This window comes from Stegodyphus dumicola, chromosome 2 (genome assembly GCF_044657685.1).
Source record: "Stegodyphus dumicola isolate Sdum_Otavi_A_Nest chromosome 2, ASM4465768v1".
Lineage (NCBI taxonomy): Eukaryota > Metazoa > Arthropoda > Arachnida > Araneae > Eresidae > Stegodyphus > Stegodyphus dumicola.
The window spans coordinates 171,330,797-171,353,817 of NC_140769.1; the positions used below are offsets into that span (position 1 = coordinate 171,330,797).

General features: G+C 29.2%; 1 protein-coding gene across 1 annotated transcript in view; it reads right to left on the reverse strand.

Annotated features, from left to right (window-relative positions):
• LOC118190682 (protein trachealess-like) overlaps positions 1-22,573 on the reverse strand; it is a 386,424-nt gene extending 363,851 nt beyond the window's left edge. Inside the window, exon 1 of the mRNA XM_035361440.2 lies at positions 21,502-22,573. Coding sequence (XP_035217331.1) covers positions 21,502-21,578 — 77 coding nt within the window. The 5' untranslated portion in view covers positions 21,579-22,573. The remainder of the gene's footprint in view (positions 1-21,501) is intronic.
• Between the last annotated feature and the right edge of the window lie 448 nt (positions 22,574-23,021).

The following is a 23,021-nucleotide window of genomic DNA, read 5'->3' on the forward strand; positions in this document are numbered from 1 at the left end:
CAGGATGAAACTTTTTGCCATATGGTTACAAAGATGAAATGTAAGATTTAATCAAGAATGTTAACCTTGCTTTGCAAAGTTCGATAACTGAACGCATAATAAATCTGTTTACAAATCTTACTAAAGAATACGTTTCTGCATGTTATTTATCAAATTCCTTATTTTTTGTACCATATTTTTCAGTACATTTTGTAATCAAATAGATATCGGTTTACCTTCTCTTTTCGTTTTTTTACTTCCTTCAATTTTTCACGATGAAAGTAGTATCTATTACTTTCATAATGCACCGGCTATCGTACAGTTAATGTTTCTGGTCTCATTAATTTTCAGTTATATCGAAACAATACTGCTTATTCTTTTGGGGAGTGGATAAGAACATTGAAAACTATAAATTCTTTCCGGGTTGAATTGAATTTATTAGATTATGGCAAAGTACATTGAAGCTGTCTGCCTAAGGAAAGGAATGAGGACATTTTAAGGAAACCTGGCTCATATTTATTTTGTGCATGAAAAAAATCAAGAAAACTTCCATACAACCAGCCCATTCGCCAGGATTTGAAGCCAGATCGAACTGCCAGTTTTCAGCGATTTTATAAGCTTGACCGCTAATGGGCTAATTCATCCTGAGTCTGGCTTCCAGTGAGTGATGGGCTTGCTATTTGGGGTCTTCAAAATTTCCTCAACATTAAAAAAAAAATATTTTCCTTCGCAAAGATTTCAATGAAAGCATTCAGAAAGCAGAAAGCCCTATATGTTTAAGAAATTCGGTCCATTGAGTGAATTTGAAATTTATTTACCATTAAAAAAATGAATGCGCATATTTGAAAATTTATCTCTTTTGTGCTTTAAACATAGCATAAACACAGAACGACTGTAGGTAACATTTTTCTTGATATTACATCCCATGAAAGAAAAGCATCGTTTTCACAAGGGAAATAAATATGTTTTAAAATTTTCTCAGAATTTTAACCTTCCTTATCAGTAAATTAAGTAATTCTAAAGAAAATTAAAGAGAAACTTAATTAATACAGTGATGAAACAGAATTATAATACAGACAAAGAGAGGAACTGCTCTACAGTATAAGGCGTAGCGACCTTTTCAGTTGAATTGCGGTGATTTTTTCCTGGTTCTCACAGTCATCTAGAAGAAATTTACATCTCAGGGTTAAAAGATGAAACATGAAGGAAATTATCTATTACCCTCTGGGACTGAATGATTTTATACATCCAACCATGCTTTTTCTGTTAAATATTTCAAGTCACTGCAGTGCAATCTAATTAGTTCCAATCTAGGTGAGACATATCTTGTTTTCAATAAAACGCAAACATTTATAATTCAAGGGACATTAAACAGCTATATCCTAAACATTCAAATATAGTCAAAGTTCATATAATTTTAAATAAATAACTGACCCTAAATCAATGGAACGGAAAATTCTATACATAAACCTCATCGTTAATTCAATTCCCACGCCATTTTATTATTCTATGGTGAGGTCTAGGCTAGACATTACAGCCTTTGAGCATTTTTCATCATTATTTTTAGGTATATTTATTTGTTAATTCAAAATTAGAAATTCTAATTTTATTTTGTCGTGATTCCAGTGTTTTATTATCACCCATCCGAAATTTATTAAAACCGCCTACAAGCCACATTGATTATATTCCATCGAATAAAAGTTGTTTTGTTAGTTTTTCTTCTCTCGAATATTGCTCGGCGGGGCACGTTTAATGTCCTTAGTTTGCTGTGAGTACTATGTGGGGGGAGTTAAATGTCAAGTTATAAATTTGGAAGTTTATTATTTTGTATTCCAAAACCATATGAGTCAATTTTTTTTTATGATTATGTCTGTTTAAAGGGTTCCTTTACTTTTGGCCTTTGTGTAGAAGCTTAAGTTTAGTTAGCATTATGCTGTTGCCATCCTTTTTTAGCTAAATTGGAAAAGAATAACGAGATGTAATGTTTGAAGAAAAGTATAGCTTTTCTGTTTACTCTCCTTCAATTTGTTATTTCCGTTTTTCTTTCTGGCATAGTGAATGTACTGTGGAACTATTTCTATGTTTCTAACTATCTAGCATTAAATAAAATAAACATAAAAATGTTTCAAGTATAAAATATGCAGCGCAATTCTTTGTTACAGGAAGCGTTAAAGCAAAGCATTATCTAAGTGAAAGTGGGAAACATTAATGTATAAATTTAAATTGAAAAATGAAACATAACGGTGGTCTATTTGATTAACCTTGAATATTTAAAGCAAAACATGATTAATTCTTGTACAAAGTGGGCATAAAGTAAAAATATTAAATAAACTGTGCTCAACATTCTGGAAGATTTTTTGCTGGAAGACGATGGATTCTGGAAGACGTGAACAAAAGAACACTGATATAATTTCAGTTCGTTAAATAATGACTGTAATAAGAGTTATTATAATGAATCCTATATCATGGCCGCTTATGTAATGTCTCTAATAAGACTTGAGAGCTTTATAAAAAGTTAGTTGAAAAGTTCAGATTACAGTCGAATTTCACAAAGAGTTTACAATTAAAATTCTAGAAAAAACTTATAAATTTAAAAATCATAATGTTAAAAAGAACTTCCAATCTGATCGTAGTATGAAAATTATAGATGAATATCTGAAACAATTTAAAGCTAACTTATTACGTTAGGTCTGTGAATTTAGACCATAACCTCTCAGAAATCAAAGCTACAGAACATAAAATTTTAAATTAAAAAAGAATTGTTCTCGCGAGCTTTGCAACAAATATGTTGCTCAAGTGGCAATATTTTTTTTTGTTTTGTTTTTGTTTTGTTGTTGCTTTTTATTTTTTTTTTTTTATTTTTTTTTTATTTTTATTTATTTTATTTTATTTTATTTTTTTTTGCCATGATGCTAAACCCTCAAAATAAGAATAGTTTTCTTTAAAGTATTTAAAGAAAATGAGAATAACATTCAATTCTGAATCGAATTCCAAATTTTCAGTAATAATAACAATAATAACTTTTTAAAAATTTTAACTTGAAAATCAAAAGCGAATTAATTTTAAATTTTGTCGAAAGACAAAATCAAAACTCTTTTGCCTTTTCTTCATAAATTACTTTATTACTTCAGTTTCACCAATCTTCGAATATTTACCTATTCTCCATTAAGTAAAATATTGTGGATACTCTGGGTCTGAAACGCGTACCTGAAAACTTCGACAAAATTACGACCCTGGCAACAATTCATTGGACAGTTTTGCCTCACATCCCCCCGCCCAGTGGAGAAGGAGGATCAGATCCTGTATTTGTTCTCGTCCATCAACGGCTGCTTGCTTTATTTCAACACATCTTGCCATAAACATATCTTGAGTGTGGATGCTCCGTTAGATATTAGCCATAAACATATCCCGACTACGAATAAATTGCCCCAAATCCGGATCCACATGCTTTTCTTTGACAAAGTGTCCATTGGAAACGTTAAGAGCTCAAAGCTTTATAATATGTATTTTTTCTCTAAATAACAGGATTAAATAAAAGCCCCCCTTCCAAAAAAATCTTCTGGAATAGAAGTTTAAGATAATTTATGTGTACGAGCGCATAAATATATTTAAATATAAGATTATGTGATCATTTTATGAATCATATATGCTTACAAGAATTTTAACTATGTATTGTTTTTTGCAACATATGATGTTAGAACAGAAAATCTTTAATATAGATAACAATATTTTAAAATTTTTAATTATTCTTGAAATTTCTCCTACATTGCATTAACGAAATTGGACATAATGTTATTTTGTCAAAATTGGTATAGTATATTTGGCATTTCAGCAGTGCGGTTTAAAATGATTGGCTCAAGTCATATGCTTCTCTTTTTGTTTTCTATTAATACACATATTTAAAAATATGAGATTTATGGCAGTTTAAAAAACTGGCAAGTGAATTGGAAAGCGTAAAAATTTCAATATATATATATATATATATATATATATATGAATTTAACAAAATTGCTTCAAAAGAATAAAGTTAAATTTAACTTTTAATAATTATCCTGCGCCATTGCTGCAAAGAATGAAATTTGAATTTAACAAACACTGCTTCTAAAGTTATGCTCCTGAATATATTGCAATTGCAATTGTATTAAAAACAAACTTAAGAAGTAATGACCAGCAGAATTTTGATGGCGTAGACGTGTTGATCCATAATGACTAGGAAATTGGAGGCGAAGGCAGATTACATCTTCAGTTTTATTTTCAGCAATACGTTGCGGTTACACACAAGTCGGCACATTAGATGTGCCTGTTCCAAAAGGCTTACATTTTTGATAATTTTGTATCAAGAAAGCAGCAGCAGACAGAGAGCAGTCTAGCTAGGCCAAAGCGTGGAAAGCAAGTGCGTAATGTTCAGGATGAAATCTCAAGTCAGACTGAGTTAGTTTTGGTTCTCAAAGCATTTTGATTGGATAGTTAAAATTGCTATAAAATTATTATTGGCTGCCTGAGTTTTAGTTCCATTTATATCACCAGAATTACGTAAGAGTCATATGACATAGAATAGTCTCGAAATGACGCAGTGCAGAGAGGGGTTACTATTTTTAGAATTGAGAAGGTAAATTTACGTTGCTAATTTAATCTTTTACATATTAAATTAGCATATTACATATATAATATCTTAATTTTTTCATACATATATTTCACAATTATTCAAGTTATCTGTAAGATTTTGGGGCTGGGTACTGTAGTTAGGTTGTTGGAAGATCAAAACGAATGCTCAGATTTTCAAAACTACGGAAGACGGAGGTCTTAAATACGAGTACGATAGAAGAAATAAACATAACTCTTAAGTTATTTAAATTTGTAAATTAATATATTTTTTTACTTATATTATATTACCAGCAGTTTAAAAATACATTTAAAAATTGTTTTCGGCAATGTCACAATGCGAAACATAAAATTTCATGGAATTACATTTCTCTACCTTTGACGTTTATCGTTAAATACAACATACATAGAAAATTTAGCATAATTTTATTTTCAACCAAATAATGAAACATTTAAACAAATAATTCTGCTAAAATAATATTAACTATCTTGAACTGTACCAGATCGTACATTTACTAAACTTTGAGATACATTTAGAGAGAATAGCTGTAATATTTTTATTTTTATCTTAATTTCTCATACTTACCTGTATATCTAAACACATTAAAACTAATTTTGAATCGCGAAAAGAATGTGCATAAAAATATTTCATGTCTATATGTGCATAAAAATATATATGTCTGATTTGTAAATAAAAGCAAAAGTAAATACTGAAATGTTTTCCCATTTTTTCCCTCCTACTTAAATGCAGTTGCAATTAAATTTAACCAAAAAACTTAATAGCACTCGTCTTTTCTCTAAGTAGAATGTTTCGAATTCTACCGCCAACAGAAAGCACAGAGCTTCTCTGTGCCATCTTGCAATATCTTAAATTATACGAATTAATATTTTTAAGTATCTCATATTACTGGAAATCATATTATAAAAACTTCTTATAAATAATATTTTATGATTTCTGGATATAATATTCTAAAATATTACTACTAGCAAACAAAAGAACGAATATATTGTTGAAAAATATTTAAAAGATTAATCTTAGGCTCATGGAAATTAGGGAATATTTAATGGAGAAATAATTAAACAGTTACTTCCCTTATAGCATAAGAGGTATGTTTCAAAAAGTAAAATGCAGCCTTACATTGTAGATAAATTCGGTCGTGTAGATAAATTCAGTCCCGAATGGAATCTTAGTCTCGAAACAGCATTTTGTGTTGAATCATTATGAATGAAGAAGCTGAATGAATGAAGCATCTGTATGAATGTATGTATGTTTCTCTCACTGTGAAAAAAAGGCACCTAGAGCCATCAAATTTTGAATAACGTAGTCCTCCACCCGAACATGGCACCTGGAAGCCCGAATTTTGAATTTGTTTTATCGTCTATTTCCTATTTTGTAAGAGTAACTTAACGATTTCAAAGTGAGTAGTGGTAACACTGTACGGAAGAAAACAACATTTTTATTTCCAGCGCGTGAGACTGTCTATTGAAAATTCTAAATGTATGCTGTTTTCAAATATTTTATTGCTGAATCGAATTTTATGCGGTGTAAGCGCCAAGGACGCGATATTTAATAAGTAAACACGCAAAAACATTAATAATAAAAAGACAAAAAATATTTTAGGAAAGCTTTCTCAGTTAAAAAATTGAACATTGATATCATAAGCTGAGAAAAGACTAAAAAAATGTATGCTAACATTTAATGCTGGATCGGGAATTCTAAATGTATACTGCTATGGTGTTTTAAAAATTTTTGTGATAAGTGCGAAGAAAATGATGCTTAATAAAGTTAAAGAGGTTTTGGGCGACCATTAGAATCTAAAATCTTTATTTTTTTAAATTTTTTTAAATTTTTTAATTCTAGAATTCTGTTATTAAATTTTTGAGAATCCGATTTATAAACATCTCGACAGAGGTATGAAACACATGAAAAACACGTACACTTGTGTTCATGCTTCAGCATTATAGAAAGAAAGTACAAAAAAAAAAGCTGGCAAAAGTTTTTAGTATGGTAGCCAGGAGTAAATGCTTTTATTAAAACATCGAACATTTATTTTTTACTATCTATTCATTTCCAGTAAGGGTTGTAAAAAATAACATGTAAAAAGAATATTGTTAAAATGTTGTAAAAAATAAATATCTTAAAATATATTAAATAGGATAATTTTTATTAAAGAATAAATGCAAGATTTATGAAATTTATGAAGACATATTTCTTTGGCTTGTGATAATAACGTGGCTAAATAAAACTTACAAAATGTCTATTATGTTCAACACATTAATTCTTAGTAGTAATAATCAGTTATTATAAGGAACATTCTCGTTCATATAGGAGACAAAAAATATCAAACACTTTTTTTCAAAATTTTTATGCATTAAATAGTGATCATATATTAATAGTGTCATGCAATATAATGATTCAAAAGGTATATGGAAAACATAAGCTTCCTTAAGAAAACATATCAAATAGCTTTTGGTAACACACCTTCCACTGCTTTTAATGCTTCACAAACTATCCGTAACTTAATAAACATAAGGAAAACATGACCTAAGGTCTAACAGGGATTCCGCTCCGTAACTTTAATCGTGGTGCTTTAATTAAGCCAGAAATTTAAATCAAATACATCATCCAGAGTCACCTGTACCACACCCTCGTCAAACCCTCTGCTTGTCCTGTTTTATATATGTTATACCTTAATAAGATCTTTTGAAATAAACTGAGAAATTACCTCCAAAATAGGATAAAATATTAAAACTTCGGGCACTATAGTTTTTTAATCATGAAGTTTTAATTTCTTAAATGATACAAAAAGAAATAATCTTTCATTTGGACTGGAAATTAGCACCACTGACTTCAACTAATACTATTAATTCATTCATTCGTTAGTGAATGCTAATAGAATTCGCGTTTTGGAAGATACAATAAACAATTGAAAAATTGCTAGTTCATTCAAGAGTTAGCGTAAATATATATGTAACTTATATATATACATTTTGTAGAAACTTGTAGAGAATAAAATTGCCAAAGTTGATAAAAATTAATTGCTTAAACCATTGTTTAATATCCAAACATTTAGTTGAGTTCTATCCCCCCTCCCCGAAAATATTAAACAAAGATGTTGAAAGAGTGATCGACATTTTTATGTTTAAATTTTTTAAGTTTGAGGTTGCTTTATCAAGATTTCAGTTGACTTCAAAGATCCGCTCTACAATAGGATGAGCATACAAAATTTCCTTAGAGTCGTTAAATTGTCTGAATTACCTTCAGACAATTTAACGGCAATTCATTTAGCAGTGAGCTTTTTATTATTTAAATTCTCTTCTTTTCGTAATTTTTCATGCGCACTCTATTTTTCCCAGCTGAAGAAGTCATTTTTGCTTAACTGTTTTGAAAAGGGAATGGAGAAAGCTTTTCACATTGTCATTACCCAATTTATTAAGTTCAACTTGTTTTCTAATTGTGAAGATTGAAGCAAACAATTTTTGCGATGACACGGAAGAAAATAAAAAAGGAGACTGGGAAAAACTACGTTTAAATGATTCGTCATTCGCTTAAAGCCATCACATAACATTAATTTGCTTAATTGTATTAATTGTATTAATCCCGCGCATCGAATGCACGTGAAGCGAAATTTTGGTAAACCGTAATGCATTTAAGTACCTAATTCATTTCATAAAATACGAAAAGATGAAAGGGGTAATATAGAGCTAAAATTATAAGCCATATTTACACAAAAGAAAGAAATATCGTCATGTATTGAAAATTATTACTATGGATAATAAATCGATTAAATCGCGATTTAAAAAAGTTTGTTATCTGAGGTTTCTGAAATTGATTATTGCATAAGAACATAACAGCTAAAGCTGCTATTTAAATGTTTTTTAAGAAAAAATTATTTCCTCGGTGTTTTTACATCTGAATACTTCCAAATATGATAAGAGGAGTTATCTGTTTTTTGCTCATGCTCACGCCATATTACTTCTTAGAATACTTAGATAATAATGGCTAAGATTCCTACTTTATATTCTTAGCTAATTCGCAAAGCCATTCGGGATTAAATTCTGAAAAGTGATTATATTTCGTGGAATACTCCTTTTTCATCTGTTTTTTCCCCATTTACTCTTCGAGGAAAGCATGAAGCCACAGGCATACACGCACATTGTTTGATATCCGTTCTTATCTTCTTTTTATTTTTTATCTTCTCACATCAATATTCATAGCTTATTTAAAACATTTTTATAAAAAATTAAAATAAACACATTTTGCTGTATATTATTAGACAGCAAATTATCAGGCAATAATTATTTTTTGTTATAATAATTATTTTTTTTTTATAATAAATATTTGTTTGATATTTTGCCATTGTTGCCAAGCAAATAATTATTATTTTGCCATAATTATTTACTTGGCTCAATATAATCAATATACACTTTTAATTCCCTTAAGCGCTATAAGTGGAAAAAAATTATATAATAAAACTATCAGAAGAAAAAATATTAAATTTACAATAATTTACAATATTTGTAAAATCAAATACGTAGTTTCTTGAGCAATATTTAAAAGTATCAATGAAACTCGCTGTTTACAACGGCTGTCTACTAGTATGTATAAATTTAATTTTATTGCTCTGATTTTTCGAATTTCAATTCAAAGATTATACTCGGAACCGCCAGAAGTGAAATTCGGGACATTTGATGGCCTACTCCAGTCTATTCCGTGTTTACGTGCAAAGTTCTGAGTCGAACCCTTCATTGGCATTTGAATAAAATTTCACTTTAAAAAGTTTCCTTCACCTAGAATGTAAATTTATGCTAATAATATCTGTTAGCTAAACAACTGTACTTTTCACTCTGAATTAGAGAGTAGTTAAACAAAATTTCATCTGGTCTGAACAAAACTGTTATAAGTACGGAAACGTAAAATATACGTAAAAATATAATTTTAATGTTAATAACTGGCTTATACAGCTTTGCAATTTTCTTATTATTCAGTACGTTGTTGTCTTACACATTCTTCCACTGTCTCATAAAATGCAGGAATAATTGCATTAAACGTATTGATTTAACGTAAATTTTCAGAATTACAGTATGTATAATTTCTTATTATTTTGCCTTATAACTGCCTATATAAGATAACTAATTAATTATTTATCTTATAACTGCATTTCAGTTACATTAACGTGTTTTTACTGAGGTTACATTCCTGATAAAATTCAAAGTAATTCGAACTGAGCTTTAAAGTAAAAATGAGCAAAATATAAAAAAAATGTTGTAAAATTCTTAATCAACCTAGGATTATTATAGAGATAAATACAAACTAAAATATGATTTAAATTTTGTAGAAATTTGTACCACAACAGCAACTATGATGTTTTCAGTTATAATATTCCTACTTTCATTGTAAAGGCCCTATCAGTTCTTCTCATTTAATTTGATTGAAACTAACTCACTTACACAAAAGAAAGAAATGTGGTAGTTCACATTTCTTTCAGTAGTTCAGTCACAGATTTTAAATTTACAGCGGGATCAGCAAAAGCATGTTTTTAACAGATTGTCACTATCTGATTCACGAATAAAAACAGTATTAAAAATAGTAAATCACATTTTTCATGTTTTGTTATTATTATTATTTTAAGCTAACTTCTATTTTTGAGATAATATAGTGTTCTTAGAGATAGAAACAAGATAGAAAATCGTTAGAAATTAACAACAACTCAAAAGCAATTAAATGTTTAAAATGAAATTTATCTATCCCAAACAAAAGCCAAATAGTATCCGAAATAAAAACAGCTAATATTTTATTAATTTTTGTACGCTGAACATAAATATGGCATTTAAAAATCTATTATTTAATATTCTGAAGAACATTTGCCCCTGTTACAGATATTCGTGAGAATTTAATTTTTAATTCTTTGAGGTTCTGTTTAGATATAAAAAAATTCATAAATAAATTACAATTTGGTAAGTATTATAGGATGGGCAACCAAATAGATCTTGGGAAAATTTTAGCTTTTTCGGCTAGTCCCTTTCCATGCAAAATTCGATCTTTTACTTATCTTAATTAAAATTTGAATTAAATTTAACTTAAAAATTTATTATTTATCTTAAAAATTTATGTTAATTAAAATTAAAATTTGGTAAGTATTATAGGATGGGCAATCAAATAGATCTTGGGAAAATTTTAAAAAAATTTAAATAAAAAATTTATTATTTATCTTAAAAATTTATCTTAATTAAAATTAAAATTTGGTAAGTATTATAGGATGGGCAACCAAATAGATCTTGGGAAAATTTTAGCTTTTTCGGTTAGTCCCTTTCCATGCAAAATTCGATCTTTTACTTATCTATCTATTTATTTTTATGTTAAAGTTAGATATACAATCAAGTATGTATATATAAGTGACATTTCCCAAGAAAGCTAATGGGATTCACTACACTGATTACTATATTATCTTATTTAATTTAGAATGCATAAATGAATTTTTCTGTTTAAATCTCAGTTTTTGAAACTTATAATTGCTTCTAATGTAATCAAACATCTGAATTTTTTTAAGATGTGCGTTCATGGTCATTAATATTGAAATATTGCACATCAACTTATACATAAAAAAGCATGCAATCAAAGTTACATATCTGTAATTTTACAAATACATAAAAATAGCAGTCCTACAACTTCTGTTGCTAAGTTAAATGTAAACGCAATTCCAGTCATTTATTGCTAATTTGTGAGATACCTTTTTTTCCTATTCATATTTTTTATTATTTTAAGATGATGCGAGAGCCTCTATAAGAAAACCGTACTTAGAATTTTGAAATTTGCTCGCCTTTCAAGCTTCTAAAATTATCTAGATGCAATTTGTCTATATGATGCATCGCAGCAGCAGCAAGGACGATGAAAGATTCCTGCTAGCTATAGCAAGAAATACATAAAAAAGCATGCAATCAAAGTTACATATCTTTAAGTAGAATTTTACGCTTTGTAAACATCTGCAAATAATATTAATGCCCCAGTGCTTTCTAGCTATCTTTATCAGAGCGCAGTGAAACTGATGTTTTCTCTAGAGCCCCCATCATCCATTAATTAATATCAGTGCTTCAAAATTTTATTAAGTTCAGTAAGATATCTTCTAAGCATATTCGTTATACTAAATAAGGACAAACAATTGTTTCGATTGATTATGCTTAAGGGTAGCTTTCGACTGCGATAACGTTATCTCATGATGAGTTTTTCAAGATATAACCCACTATTAGTTGAGGATTTGGGTTCGGATTTATTAGATTACAGCAAAGCACGCTAAGTATATCCGCCTAAAAAGCTATCGTGGAAAGATACTGGAAAATCTAAGGGAAACGGGATGGCATTCACGTTTTACTTGATAAACTCTTCATGTAGTCCAACATATTCGCCGGGAATTTGAGCTTAGGTCGAACTACCGCTGCTCAGTTGTCCTACCTGCTCAACCTACAGTAGGTCTATAAATCCGAGAGCCGAAATTATATTCTTCACCTGTTTCTAGACTAAACGTTTATTCAATGTAAATTATGCATAACTGGTACATTGAAAAAAAAAACTAAATGTAATTAATCTACTAGAACTACATACGGACGTTTTCGACTGCATATTTTATCCATAACAGTTTTTTTTGGGGGGGGGTTTGTTTTTCTTTTGTTTTTGAGAGCCTCTCTTATCAACTTTATATTGTCTCAATAAACAAATTTGTTACTGAAAACTGTAACATCTAACAGATTTGTTAATCATAACTTTTCTTTCACCAAGTTTTTTTTATACTAATTCTTTCTGATAATCAAAGCGAATTAATTCTTCAATGCAACCGGATATGGTAAAGTGTATTATTAACAATGAAATAAATTTTCTTTGAACCGACTAATCTACGTAATGATGCTAGCAATTTACTCCTAAGAATAAGATACAATCTATAAGAAAATTGCGCCACTGAAAGGCATTTCAAGGACATCAAAATCGATAGGGGGGAGGCAGAAATTAAACTTTAAAGATGATGGAGCTCTTCAATAAAACAATGTATATAGAAACAATATACATTCTTTCTTTCAATAATAGCCTTTGTCTTTTTATATACAATTTTTCAGAGAAGGTAGTGTTAATATGCGTAAGTCATTAGTTAATCTTACAATTACGCCATCGAATTAGTGGCTTCCTAAGGTTTCTACCAGACAAAATTATGATACTTTTGTATTAAGAACGGTAATTATTCAAAGAACGATAAAGATAGAAGGTAATATTTATTAAAGACTTCAAAACCTGTAGCGGTACTAGCGACTGAATTCATTTTTAAACTGACATTTTCTGTACGCAAGTAAGGGAAAACTTTTTTTTTTACAGAAAAGAACGTTTTTCATGAATATTTAACTGTGTAAAATATTTTTAATTAGACACACAAAAAAAAAAAAAAAAAAATCCTATGTTTGACGTAAACTTTTACAGAAACTCTATCGATGTCGAATGCGATCAGATACGGCTCCCTTTCTTTCTTCTTCAAAAATAAATAAAATGTTATTTTTAAAAACTTTTTTTTCTCTTGAAAAAGTGGAACTTGTGTCTTTTCGCCTTACAAATTAAAAATCTGGGCTCAACTAAGGTTGCTTTTTTGCCTAGCTTTAAATTTTACACTGGTGTGCATCCACCATCCGTTTCCAATTTCATATGAAAGATGGTTCAAAAATGAGCTGAAATGCATTTCCTTCCCCAAAAAAACAATAGTGGCTCAAATTTACTAAATTATGCACTTATTATATTAATCAGTTGCCTTATATAAGTATGAAAGGTGGAAAGTAAAACTTCTCTAAAATTTTTTATTCATTACGAAAATATTTTTGTTAAAAGATTGATTGAAGATATTTTTAGTTGATTACATTAGGTTTTTCCCCACAGAATTTAGAAAATTATCTCACAACCAAATTATGTACAGAAATTAAGAGGTTTTATGGGTTTGTCATCTTCCTATATTTGTATTTAATAAAGGTCATTAATCGTTAATTTATATCATTAATTAACATAACCTTTAATTCTGTCCAAACGCGTAAGGGCACGAAACCCCAGATCCAACTTAATTTTTTGCCAATCCATTTTCAAATTTAAAAAAAACCTATTAATTGCAATTTTTGTATATTATAAATAATAATTTACTTTCAGTTATGTCATCATCCAATACTGATTATAATAGAAATACGTTTTAGATTTAGCCCGTAAAGTGTGAATAGAATAATTGTAGCTATGCTCGACCAGCTTGCCTATCTTTTGTTTCTAGGTCACAACATTGATTTCTTCAGATTTTCTAGGGTAGTTCTGAAGTCATATTTGGTTGTTATTTCTTGAAAAAAATGTAAGACAATCGAAATCGGTGAGTTTTAGAAATTGCGACTTCCAAAAACAATAATTTTTTTATAATTGAAGATTCAAAATCCAGAAGTTTGATAAAACAGTTATACGGGTTTTGCTTATTGAAAAGCACCTACAGTAGTAAATTAAATGTGCGCAGTGTTTTCATGTGTATTAAACGTTCTCATTAAAATTCATGACTGCGGATGAAGAAGAATTATTCATACTGAAATTTTAAATAAAAATATTGCTGCAAATTGAAGAGAATGCGTTCTCCATGAATTCATGTTTACAATTAGAAAAGAGTGATGTAACCAAAGTACGTTTTGAACAAGACTAAAATACTGATAAATTTAATAATGTTATGCTTCAGTTACTATATCTTCAAATGCTTAAAAATAACCAAAGACAAAAAAACATACCGCTTTACCCGGTAATGGTAATCGGCAAAATATATCGCTAGCCCGGTACGGAGTGTAAGACTTATGTAATTTACTACAGGCGTACCATAGTACAACAATATATGTAACTTTTAGACTTAATGTTGTCTTATTCATTGCTTTACTTAGTTATTAAATTCTAAAATACTTTAGAAAGATAGTGTGCTGTTAATCAAAATTATTACGTTTTAGACATTAAAAAATTACTGTACTAATCAAAATTATAATATTTTATGTACTGATATTTTTTCAATTATCACTGAAGGATTCCTCAGGAAAATTAACAAACGTTTATGCACTACTTTAACAAGTGAATATATATATTAAAAAATCTTTGTACTACATCAAGTCAAACATCGATTTAATTTCTATACGCATGTTGATACTGCCATACAGCTAACAATAAAAGCAGGTCACTATCTTGTTAAGATGTGCAGAATAATCTAGTTATTATAAATCTCTTAAATATAGTTTATTAGTATAAAATTAATCTTGCATACGGTTCCGCGCAGCTGTCCTTCTTCAATAATACTACCCAATTTTGTGAGAAAATCGTACATAAAGCAACCCATTTTCCCATTGTTTGTTAACTTAGGTGATTTGCCATAGTTTGTTAGCCAACTGACTTCAGTTAAAAAGATTTTATTCTAACAGTATCAGAAATGTTAAAACTATTCGGAACTGATATTTCCTTGTTGAAGCCACTCCTAGTTGTGGAATAGATTTTTATGTGACTTTGTATGCAAACTTAAATAAGAACGAAGTAGCCGAAGAAAATAATCAAAAAGGCATCCCTCCATAGAAAAACTGTCCTGGAATGTTTTGCTAGAATAGTTTGTTAGGAAAATCAAAACCAAGAAATTTCTAACGAACTGTTTGTTATAAAGCTTTAGCTTTTTAATTCATTATTAAATACACAGGAACTTACTCATGTCATCATAAGAGATAATGCAACCAGTAAATATTTATTTCTGTCATGAATTCTTCTTTTCCCCACGGACGTCATAAAATTCCCACCAATGAAAAAAATTACATAAAAAATTAATTTCAGATTTTGACAAGTTGCTTTAAGACAATAAAAAAGGTACTATTTACTAGCTAGAACATAAGATAATGTTTTTTTCACTTAAGATATCCTTCTGGAAGTCATACAAGTCTTATGTGCTTGACCTTATTTCTGAAAAGCATTTTAAAGGTAAATGATAAATTAACCAAAGCTTTATGATAAAACATTTAACTGCCTTTCTATAGAACGCCTTAAACAGAATAACAAAAAAAGTTCTTTTTGCGTTTTAACTAACCTGGTAAATAAGAAAATAAATAAATAAAAATTTTAAAAAATCCAAAAGTTATATATGTTACCTTTTCCAGACTCAGATGTACATAAGATATATGAACTTCTACAAATAAGGAATGTATATTACTTGTATAATTAGGAATATGACTTGTGTAATTAGGAATTTTTTTTCGTTTCACTAAAAATTTTTCAAGATACGGAAAATTTTCAAGGTACGGAAAACGAGTGTGAAATGTCTAGAGCTATGAAATGTATGTAAAGTGTAAAAGTTAGAGTTCTAATAGTCCTTCTTTTTTAAATTATTGTGTTAAGATTTAGGCATCTGGGCTTTATAACTGTCATTCCAAAATATAATATATTGTGTCAAAATATGCATGATTTGTATGAAGTTTTCTAATTTTTTTTTTTTTTCAAATTCCAGAATTCTTATGCTACGCAATTAAGGGGAGTAAAATTAAATTCATTGTATTAATTTTTTTTTATCTAAGTACTATTATTTGTATTTTAACGAATAATAACTTGCTGCTCGAATAGAAATAGGAATTAAAATACAACTATTTGATAATATTAACCACTCTGCTTTTAGTGGACAAAGATTTGCTAATATTGATACAATAACTTGCATTTTTATTTAACAGACAAAGAAAACATAACGAATAAATGACAGTGCTACTTGAACAAAATGTATGCCATGCAAACATGCGAGGCATAAATTGCGTAAACCCTGAGTTTAATTCAGTAAAATATAAAATTACAAATGATTAAAACTTTAGCAAATTGAAATATATTTACAGAAAAGTAAAACTAATCTAGCTAATTATGTTAAGAAAAAAATTATGGCAAAAAAATATTCTCAAATAATAGTTTTGAGATATAGGCATTATAGTCATCTTTGGCGGGTCGTCTTTATAATATACCGATAAGTCTCTCAAATGAAAGATTGTTAAACGATGATATCTTTGAGTAAGGTTAATTCTACGATTACTACGTGTTGTAATTCAAAAGGGGAGAATCAGGAAACTACATTAAATGCGAAACTTTTTATAGTAAGTCTGTTTAACAGTTAAGATGCAAGACAATGATTGACATTTCTTTCAAAACATTTTACAGATTTTACGTGAAAGAGATTTTGTTACTTAATGTAATGTGATAGCCTAATGAAAGGTTTTAGAAATTAAAGTATTAAAAATTAGTAATTGCAGTATTAATTCTGAAACGTAATTAAAGTATTAATTTTAAAAGAAATTAAAGCATTAATTATTTTTAATGTAATTAAAAGAATAATTTTTGAGTCATCAGTTCTCTGATTCTTCGCAGAGAAAATGTAAAGGTAAATAAAAAAAAACTAACAATGTATAACTTCATGTCTGTAAACATTCTTAACTATAGATATTAAACAATATTTTTTTTAAATTTGAGTGCCATTAACAAATTAAAATTAAAATAAAATTGAGATTTTACTGTATACGATGAATTGGCCAATGTGTTAAAGCGAGAGAAAATCAAGCTATTTTCATAACGTGAAAATTATGCTATTCGGTCACATGCAACTATGTAAGTAATTTTTGAGTCATTTAGAAGTAAGGCACCGAACCTCAAATATTTTCCTGGTCGATGCCAATTACTTTATGCAAAGATTTGATGTGTAAAATTCAGTTACTGTGGTTATTACATAGTCAATAAACCTAAGTTCTTAAGATGTACATTGAACAGATACTTTTAAATAAATAATTCTTTTAATTTTTTGTAAGGCCATAAGAAGATTGCAAATGCAAATCTTGCTTTAGCAAATCGATGTTACGAAAATGATATTGCTTGCAATTAAAATTTTTATCTGTTAATTACTAAGAAATGTAATATTTGTAATTCTTTTTCGTACAGAGTAAGGTTGCGCAAGTGGTAACCTTTCAAATATTAGGCTTAATATCACGTCAACTGCGCCTCTTCCGGAAAAATGAGTTACCCCTAGTCAACCCTATTGCTTCCCATCGTACTCGTTTCCCTGTAATATTTGTGAAGAAGATCGTGAATAGAATAGATTCACAGCTTAAAATGCAAAGAATGGATACACGACTCACGTGCTGGAGTTGAGAAGAAAGTAAAAAAAAAATAGCTTTGTGATCATTGTTGTAATTGATTGTATAAATAAATTAATTGACAGAAAAAAAGTTTTATTATAATTGTATAATTTAAAACATAATACGACTTAAACTATAGGTGGTAGGACTTAGAATACTTGTTATCTAACTGATATTAGTTCGCATGCAAAAATTTTATTAATTTTATCCAAGAGAGCGTACTGTATGGAATTTTATTGTAATAAATATCAGCAACGGTAACACAAGATATTATTACCACACATATTTTTTTCATAAATCCTACGACATAAGCGGTAGTACAACTTTCTATTTTTACTTAGGGGTCAGATTTTTTCTTCCTAAAGATAATAGCACAAAAGTCGAATTCAACGAAGCTTTAGACAAAAACGAAAATCAAGCTTTGAAAAAATTGTAAATTTGATAAAAATTCTAAAAATAATTGATTCAAATTTAACATTAACAAAATCAAGATAAACGCAGCTTCAAATTAGTGAATGATCAAAGTTCAAAATTGATAAAAATCTTACTTCAGTTAAATAAAAAAATTATTAAGTCAGGTAGATTTCTATAATTCTAGAGATGCCCAATGTAAAATTTCTTCTAAAACTAATGAAACGAAATAATGACTTTCCCTGAAGGAAATGCCATATTAGCCAACGCGGTTTGGGAAGTAGCCTGAAGCATTAACTTGAATACAAGTTGCAACTAAAAAAAGGTGGAAAATTTAGTATCGTATTTCAGTTTTCATCTTAAATAGCTATAATAATAAGATTTAAGATGCTGTGTTGTGATTATTAACTTTTATATACCTTAACTCTATACCACGCTTCTCATTGGTTAACAGATGAAAGTAATTCCGCGATATAAATATCGCACTTGAACTTTTTTTTAAACTTTTTTTGAAGTAAGACAACGGCCTGGCAAATTATTTAAGAAAGAAACCAAGGAAATTAAATAAGCTAGTAATTTTATTCAATATATTATATAACCAAAGTTGTTGCTGTAAGTGTATCAGAAGAATCATAGAAACATTTGCCGATAAAAGCGGTTACCTACAGTATTTTTCTGTACCTGAAAATGCTTTGGATGTAAAAGAAAATTTCATACAATTTACATAGCAAGTGCCGAAAATTCACTCTCAGATTAAAAAATACTTTTAATTTTGAAATAGCAGTATTTTCATGTACGTTTTAGAGTGAATATTCTGAATATTAATTTTAAAAATTCTGATTTTTTCCGCGCATTTGTTCATTTCTCTTATTATTATTTTTTTAAATCCAGAAATTTTCGTGTAATGAGAAAATAAAATTTCGGGAGTTTTTTTAAAACTTCCTAATTTTGTATTAAATATTATATAACCATCATACATTTTGTTTAAAGTAAATCTGAGGAAAAATGGATTTCAGAAGTATAAATTAATCTTCATCAAAACAGTATAATTTTTTTTATGATGGTGCTTTTTCAATTAGTTCTGCATTCATAGCGCAAGAATTTGAAATTTTATCAAATCATTGTTTTTCGTTTAAAAAAAATCAATGTGATTAATAATTTCAATAATAATTGAAATTATTAATCACACTGATTTTTTTAAACGAAAAATTAATAATTGCGAGATTTCATCTCGCAATCAGTGTGATTAATAATTTCAAAAGAGACAAAAACTTTTGAATTTTAAAAATCAGGGAAAAAATTCATTGTTTTGGTAAACATTAAAGTGATGTTGGTTTAAGAGTTAAAAAAGGCCGGTTTTGAATGAATTAGTTTTGACAGATAATCCAAACGGATAAGTACTATTTAGAACTAATAAATAATTTCAATGAGGAAGGCTTGAATTTAAAATAAACTATGTAAAAGCAAGCATAAATTAATCACTTTTAATTACTACACAAATTTTAGAATATCTGAATAAAAAAATATAAGTACTAGATTTGCAAATTAAACAGGAAATACATAAACTTAATCAAAAATGCAGTAAAATAAAAGCGTTTGGAATGCAATATATATTTTAAGTAATAATTTTCCGATGCGTACTTAGTTAATATATCTACTACCGGACAACGTTTTCAAGTGAAATATATTTTAAGAAAGGCTGAATTATCGTATTTTGATATAAAATTGAATACGGATTTTTAACATAATAACAAAAAGGATATTGGTAAAACTGACAGTAGATTTTTATTTTCAAATAGATGAATTCTATAGCCATACTTAAGTAAAAGTAGCAGTTACTGTTGACTTCACATTTTGCAGGAATAAAGTGAAAGGGGTTTGTAAAACGTAGTTATGTAATTAGTTTACCGCTGCTATGAAAAATTTAAATCCACTCACAACTAAGTTTGAACTGAAAATACAATAATATTTTACAGCTATAGAAGAAAATTGCCCCACTATTTTTTTTTATTTATTATTATTAATACTTAGTTTACTATGGGGATTTATTCTGGTTCAATCAAATTTAAAAATTCGCAGTTTCTTTGTAAAATTACACAGGTAAACTAAATTTAAATTAGTTGCTTTATAATATTTAAACTAAAAAAACTAATTTTTCTTACAGTTCTAGCTTTCTAAAATTATAAGGTTGAATCGAAGTTGTTTATTAGATTGAATCGAAGTTGCCTTACATAGATTTCGCGTTCGTTTTGCTTGACTTCTACACATGAAATCACCGACATTATCTGTCTATCTTATCGGCTCTATTACTCCTTAAACCAAACTGTGGCTTCCACCTAGTTTACTGTTTATATGAACTTTTCCCAATTTTTGCCCTATTTTTTGTCTAACAGGAACCCTTGTAGTCGAAAATTTTCGAATAAATAATCTAACTTGTTAATGATTTAAGAAATGGACATGTCCTGTTTCTGTATTCATAAAATTTATTAAATCAAATTTCCGGGTAGTTCTTTTTCCCAGAGAATATCAAGCTAGTAATGCGATAATGCTTTAATTTGAATAACCAGTGGTGTTATGTTTTAATTTTCCTTTTCAATTTCTCGGTCTTTCCCCCCTATTAGACCCAAATGTTTATCCCAGATTTCTACCTATATAATTTACTGGAATGTGCAACATATAAGTGTAAGCTATCAATTCATCACTTTAATTTTTATAAATTTAAAACTCATACCGTAAGCTCAGTTAAGTCCTGCGAAATAATTGCAAACGATATGTAACTTTTATCGATAGCTCAATTAATAATTTCTATATCATTTCCTCGCTGAACTCTTAGTGACCCTTGAAACAAGGGAATTCCATGAAACTCCAAATGAGAAACTCTAGCTTAAGTTCAAACAGTTACTTAAGATTTAATTAGAAGACCATTAATATTTCCGACAATATTGGTGATATCGTTATTCAAATCAGCATTTCTAAAGCACATACCACTTATAACACTATTGCTGAGGCCACAGTTAAATAATAATAAAATAAAATAAAAAAAAAAAAACAGCTGGATTGCATGATTATACTGCCATGTAATGCTGTAGTTCTAAGACAGGCATCATAAGAAAAACTGATATTGAAACGAACAGTTCCTGACATGGGACTTTATTTATAAACAAATATTCTAAGCAGCATTTTTTGCCAAAATTAAGGAAGATAAAATTAGAACATTTTGCACCTGTAAAACACATTGTAATTTTATCAAAAGGCAAAATAAATCAAATGCATCAACGATCTTTTGGATCATCCTTAACAGGAGAACCATAAGGAACGAAGATAAAAGTATTCACTCACCTGTAATACGGATGGTAGCCCTGCTGAGATATATGTAGATCCATGGGTATGGACCCATAGCCCTCCGGTTGCATCATGGCAAACGAAATCCGAATTTTAAGACATAGGGATCCGATAGAACTTGAAAGAGGGGATGTATATGAAAGAAATCAAAGCAAATCTTTGCTACTAAGAGCTTATCACACAGTTTCTGCTTGAAATAACTTAGCGATCCCAATTTGAATATGGATGCAAAATAATTAAGGCTTCGTAAAGAGTTAACCAACTAGTTCTTTAACTAGTTCTAATCAAATAATTTTCTTCATGTTCTCAAATAAATTTTTCTGCGTTAAAATTCCTTGAAGAAATTGTGGAACTAGTTTAAATTAAGATTCGAGTCTGATATTTTTCAAAATTAACTCGAAAAAATATATGAAAGGAGAAAAAATATCTTTTTTATTTCAAAAATCTAACTTCACTTCAAAAAATTTTGTTGAGTATAATGCTTTTACACCTTTAAATTTGCTTTTACACTTTTAAAAGAATGGACTTCTCGAATTGCACAACAGGTTGGCACTTCCTATATTCCAATTTTTAATCACCGAATGAAAAGAAGAACATCATTTACCTATTGATATTTTAATAATTGACAGCATGACTAACTTTGATAAAAAAAAAAAAAACAGTATTTTATAAACAAGCATTGGCATGCTAACCACCAAGTGAACACATTTGCTGTTGAATCTATTAAAGAATACGACGGCAATAGAAAAACTAATATTAGCTGATCATGAAAATCCTTTCACTAAGAATGTAATTTCATGCTCTTGATATTCAGAAGCAGTTATTAAATTCACTGCATGTATTATTCACGGTGACCATAGCTGACGATATGCCTTCTGTTTATTTACTTATATCCAGACAGTGAGAGGGAATTTGGTTCACATGCGTCATCCGTTTGCAGAGTTCCAAACAGCGCTGCAGCGCTGTGCACCTAACAAGTAAACAACAAGCGGCAGTAGACGGACAAACACAGGTGACCACCTCCTCGCCAACCCCGTTTGAAGTGTGTGACTGGTGATCCAGCTCTACGCCTCGGCCTCCGTTAGGCCTAGGCAGTCCAGTTTGTGACGTAGTAGAAGACGCAACTGCCGGCGGAGGAAAAATAATACAAGAATAAAAAACAAGTTAAAAAATAAAAAGCGAAGAACTGCGGACGAAAACGAGATGGAAAAAATAAACAAAAAGGGGGCAGTACCTTTACGGCGGCGCGCGGTTTTGTGAACCCGCCCCTCTATGCGCCGCTGCCAGCTACGCAGTCTTCGACTTGCCGCGGTTAAGGAAAGAGCAGCATCGTCACACTGATGGATTTTGACGGCAGATGAGAGGATGTAAGGCGGCATGCCACCGTGCGGATCACGGCACTCAATTCGTGTCAGGTGCTGGCTTTAAACGCTTTCTTCTGAGAGCTGAGCTCATTTTAAATTTCACGGACTGAGTAACTCAGCGTTTTAACTTGAGTTCTCCACACTGGATTCAAT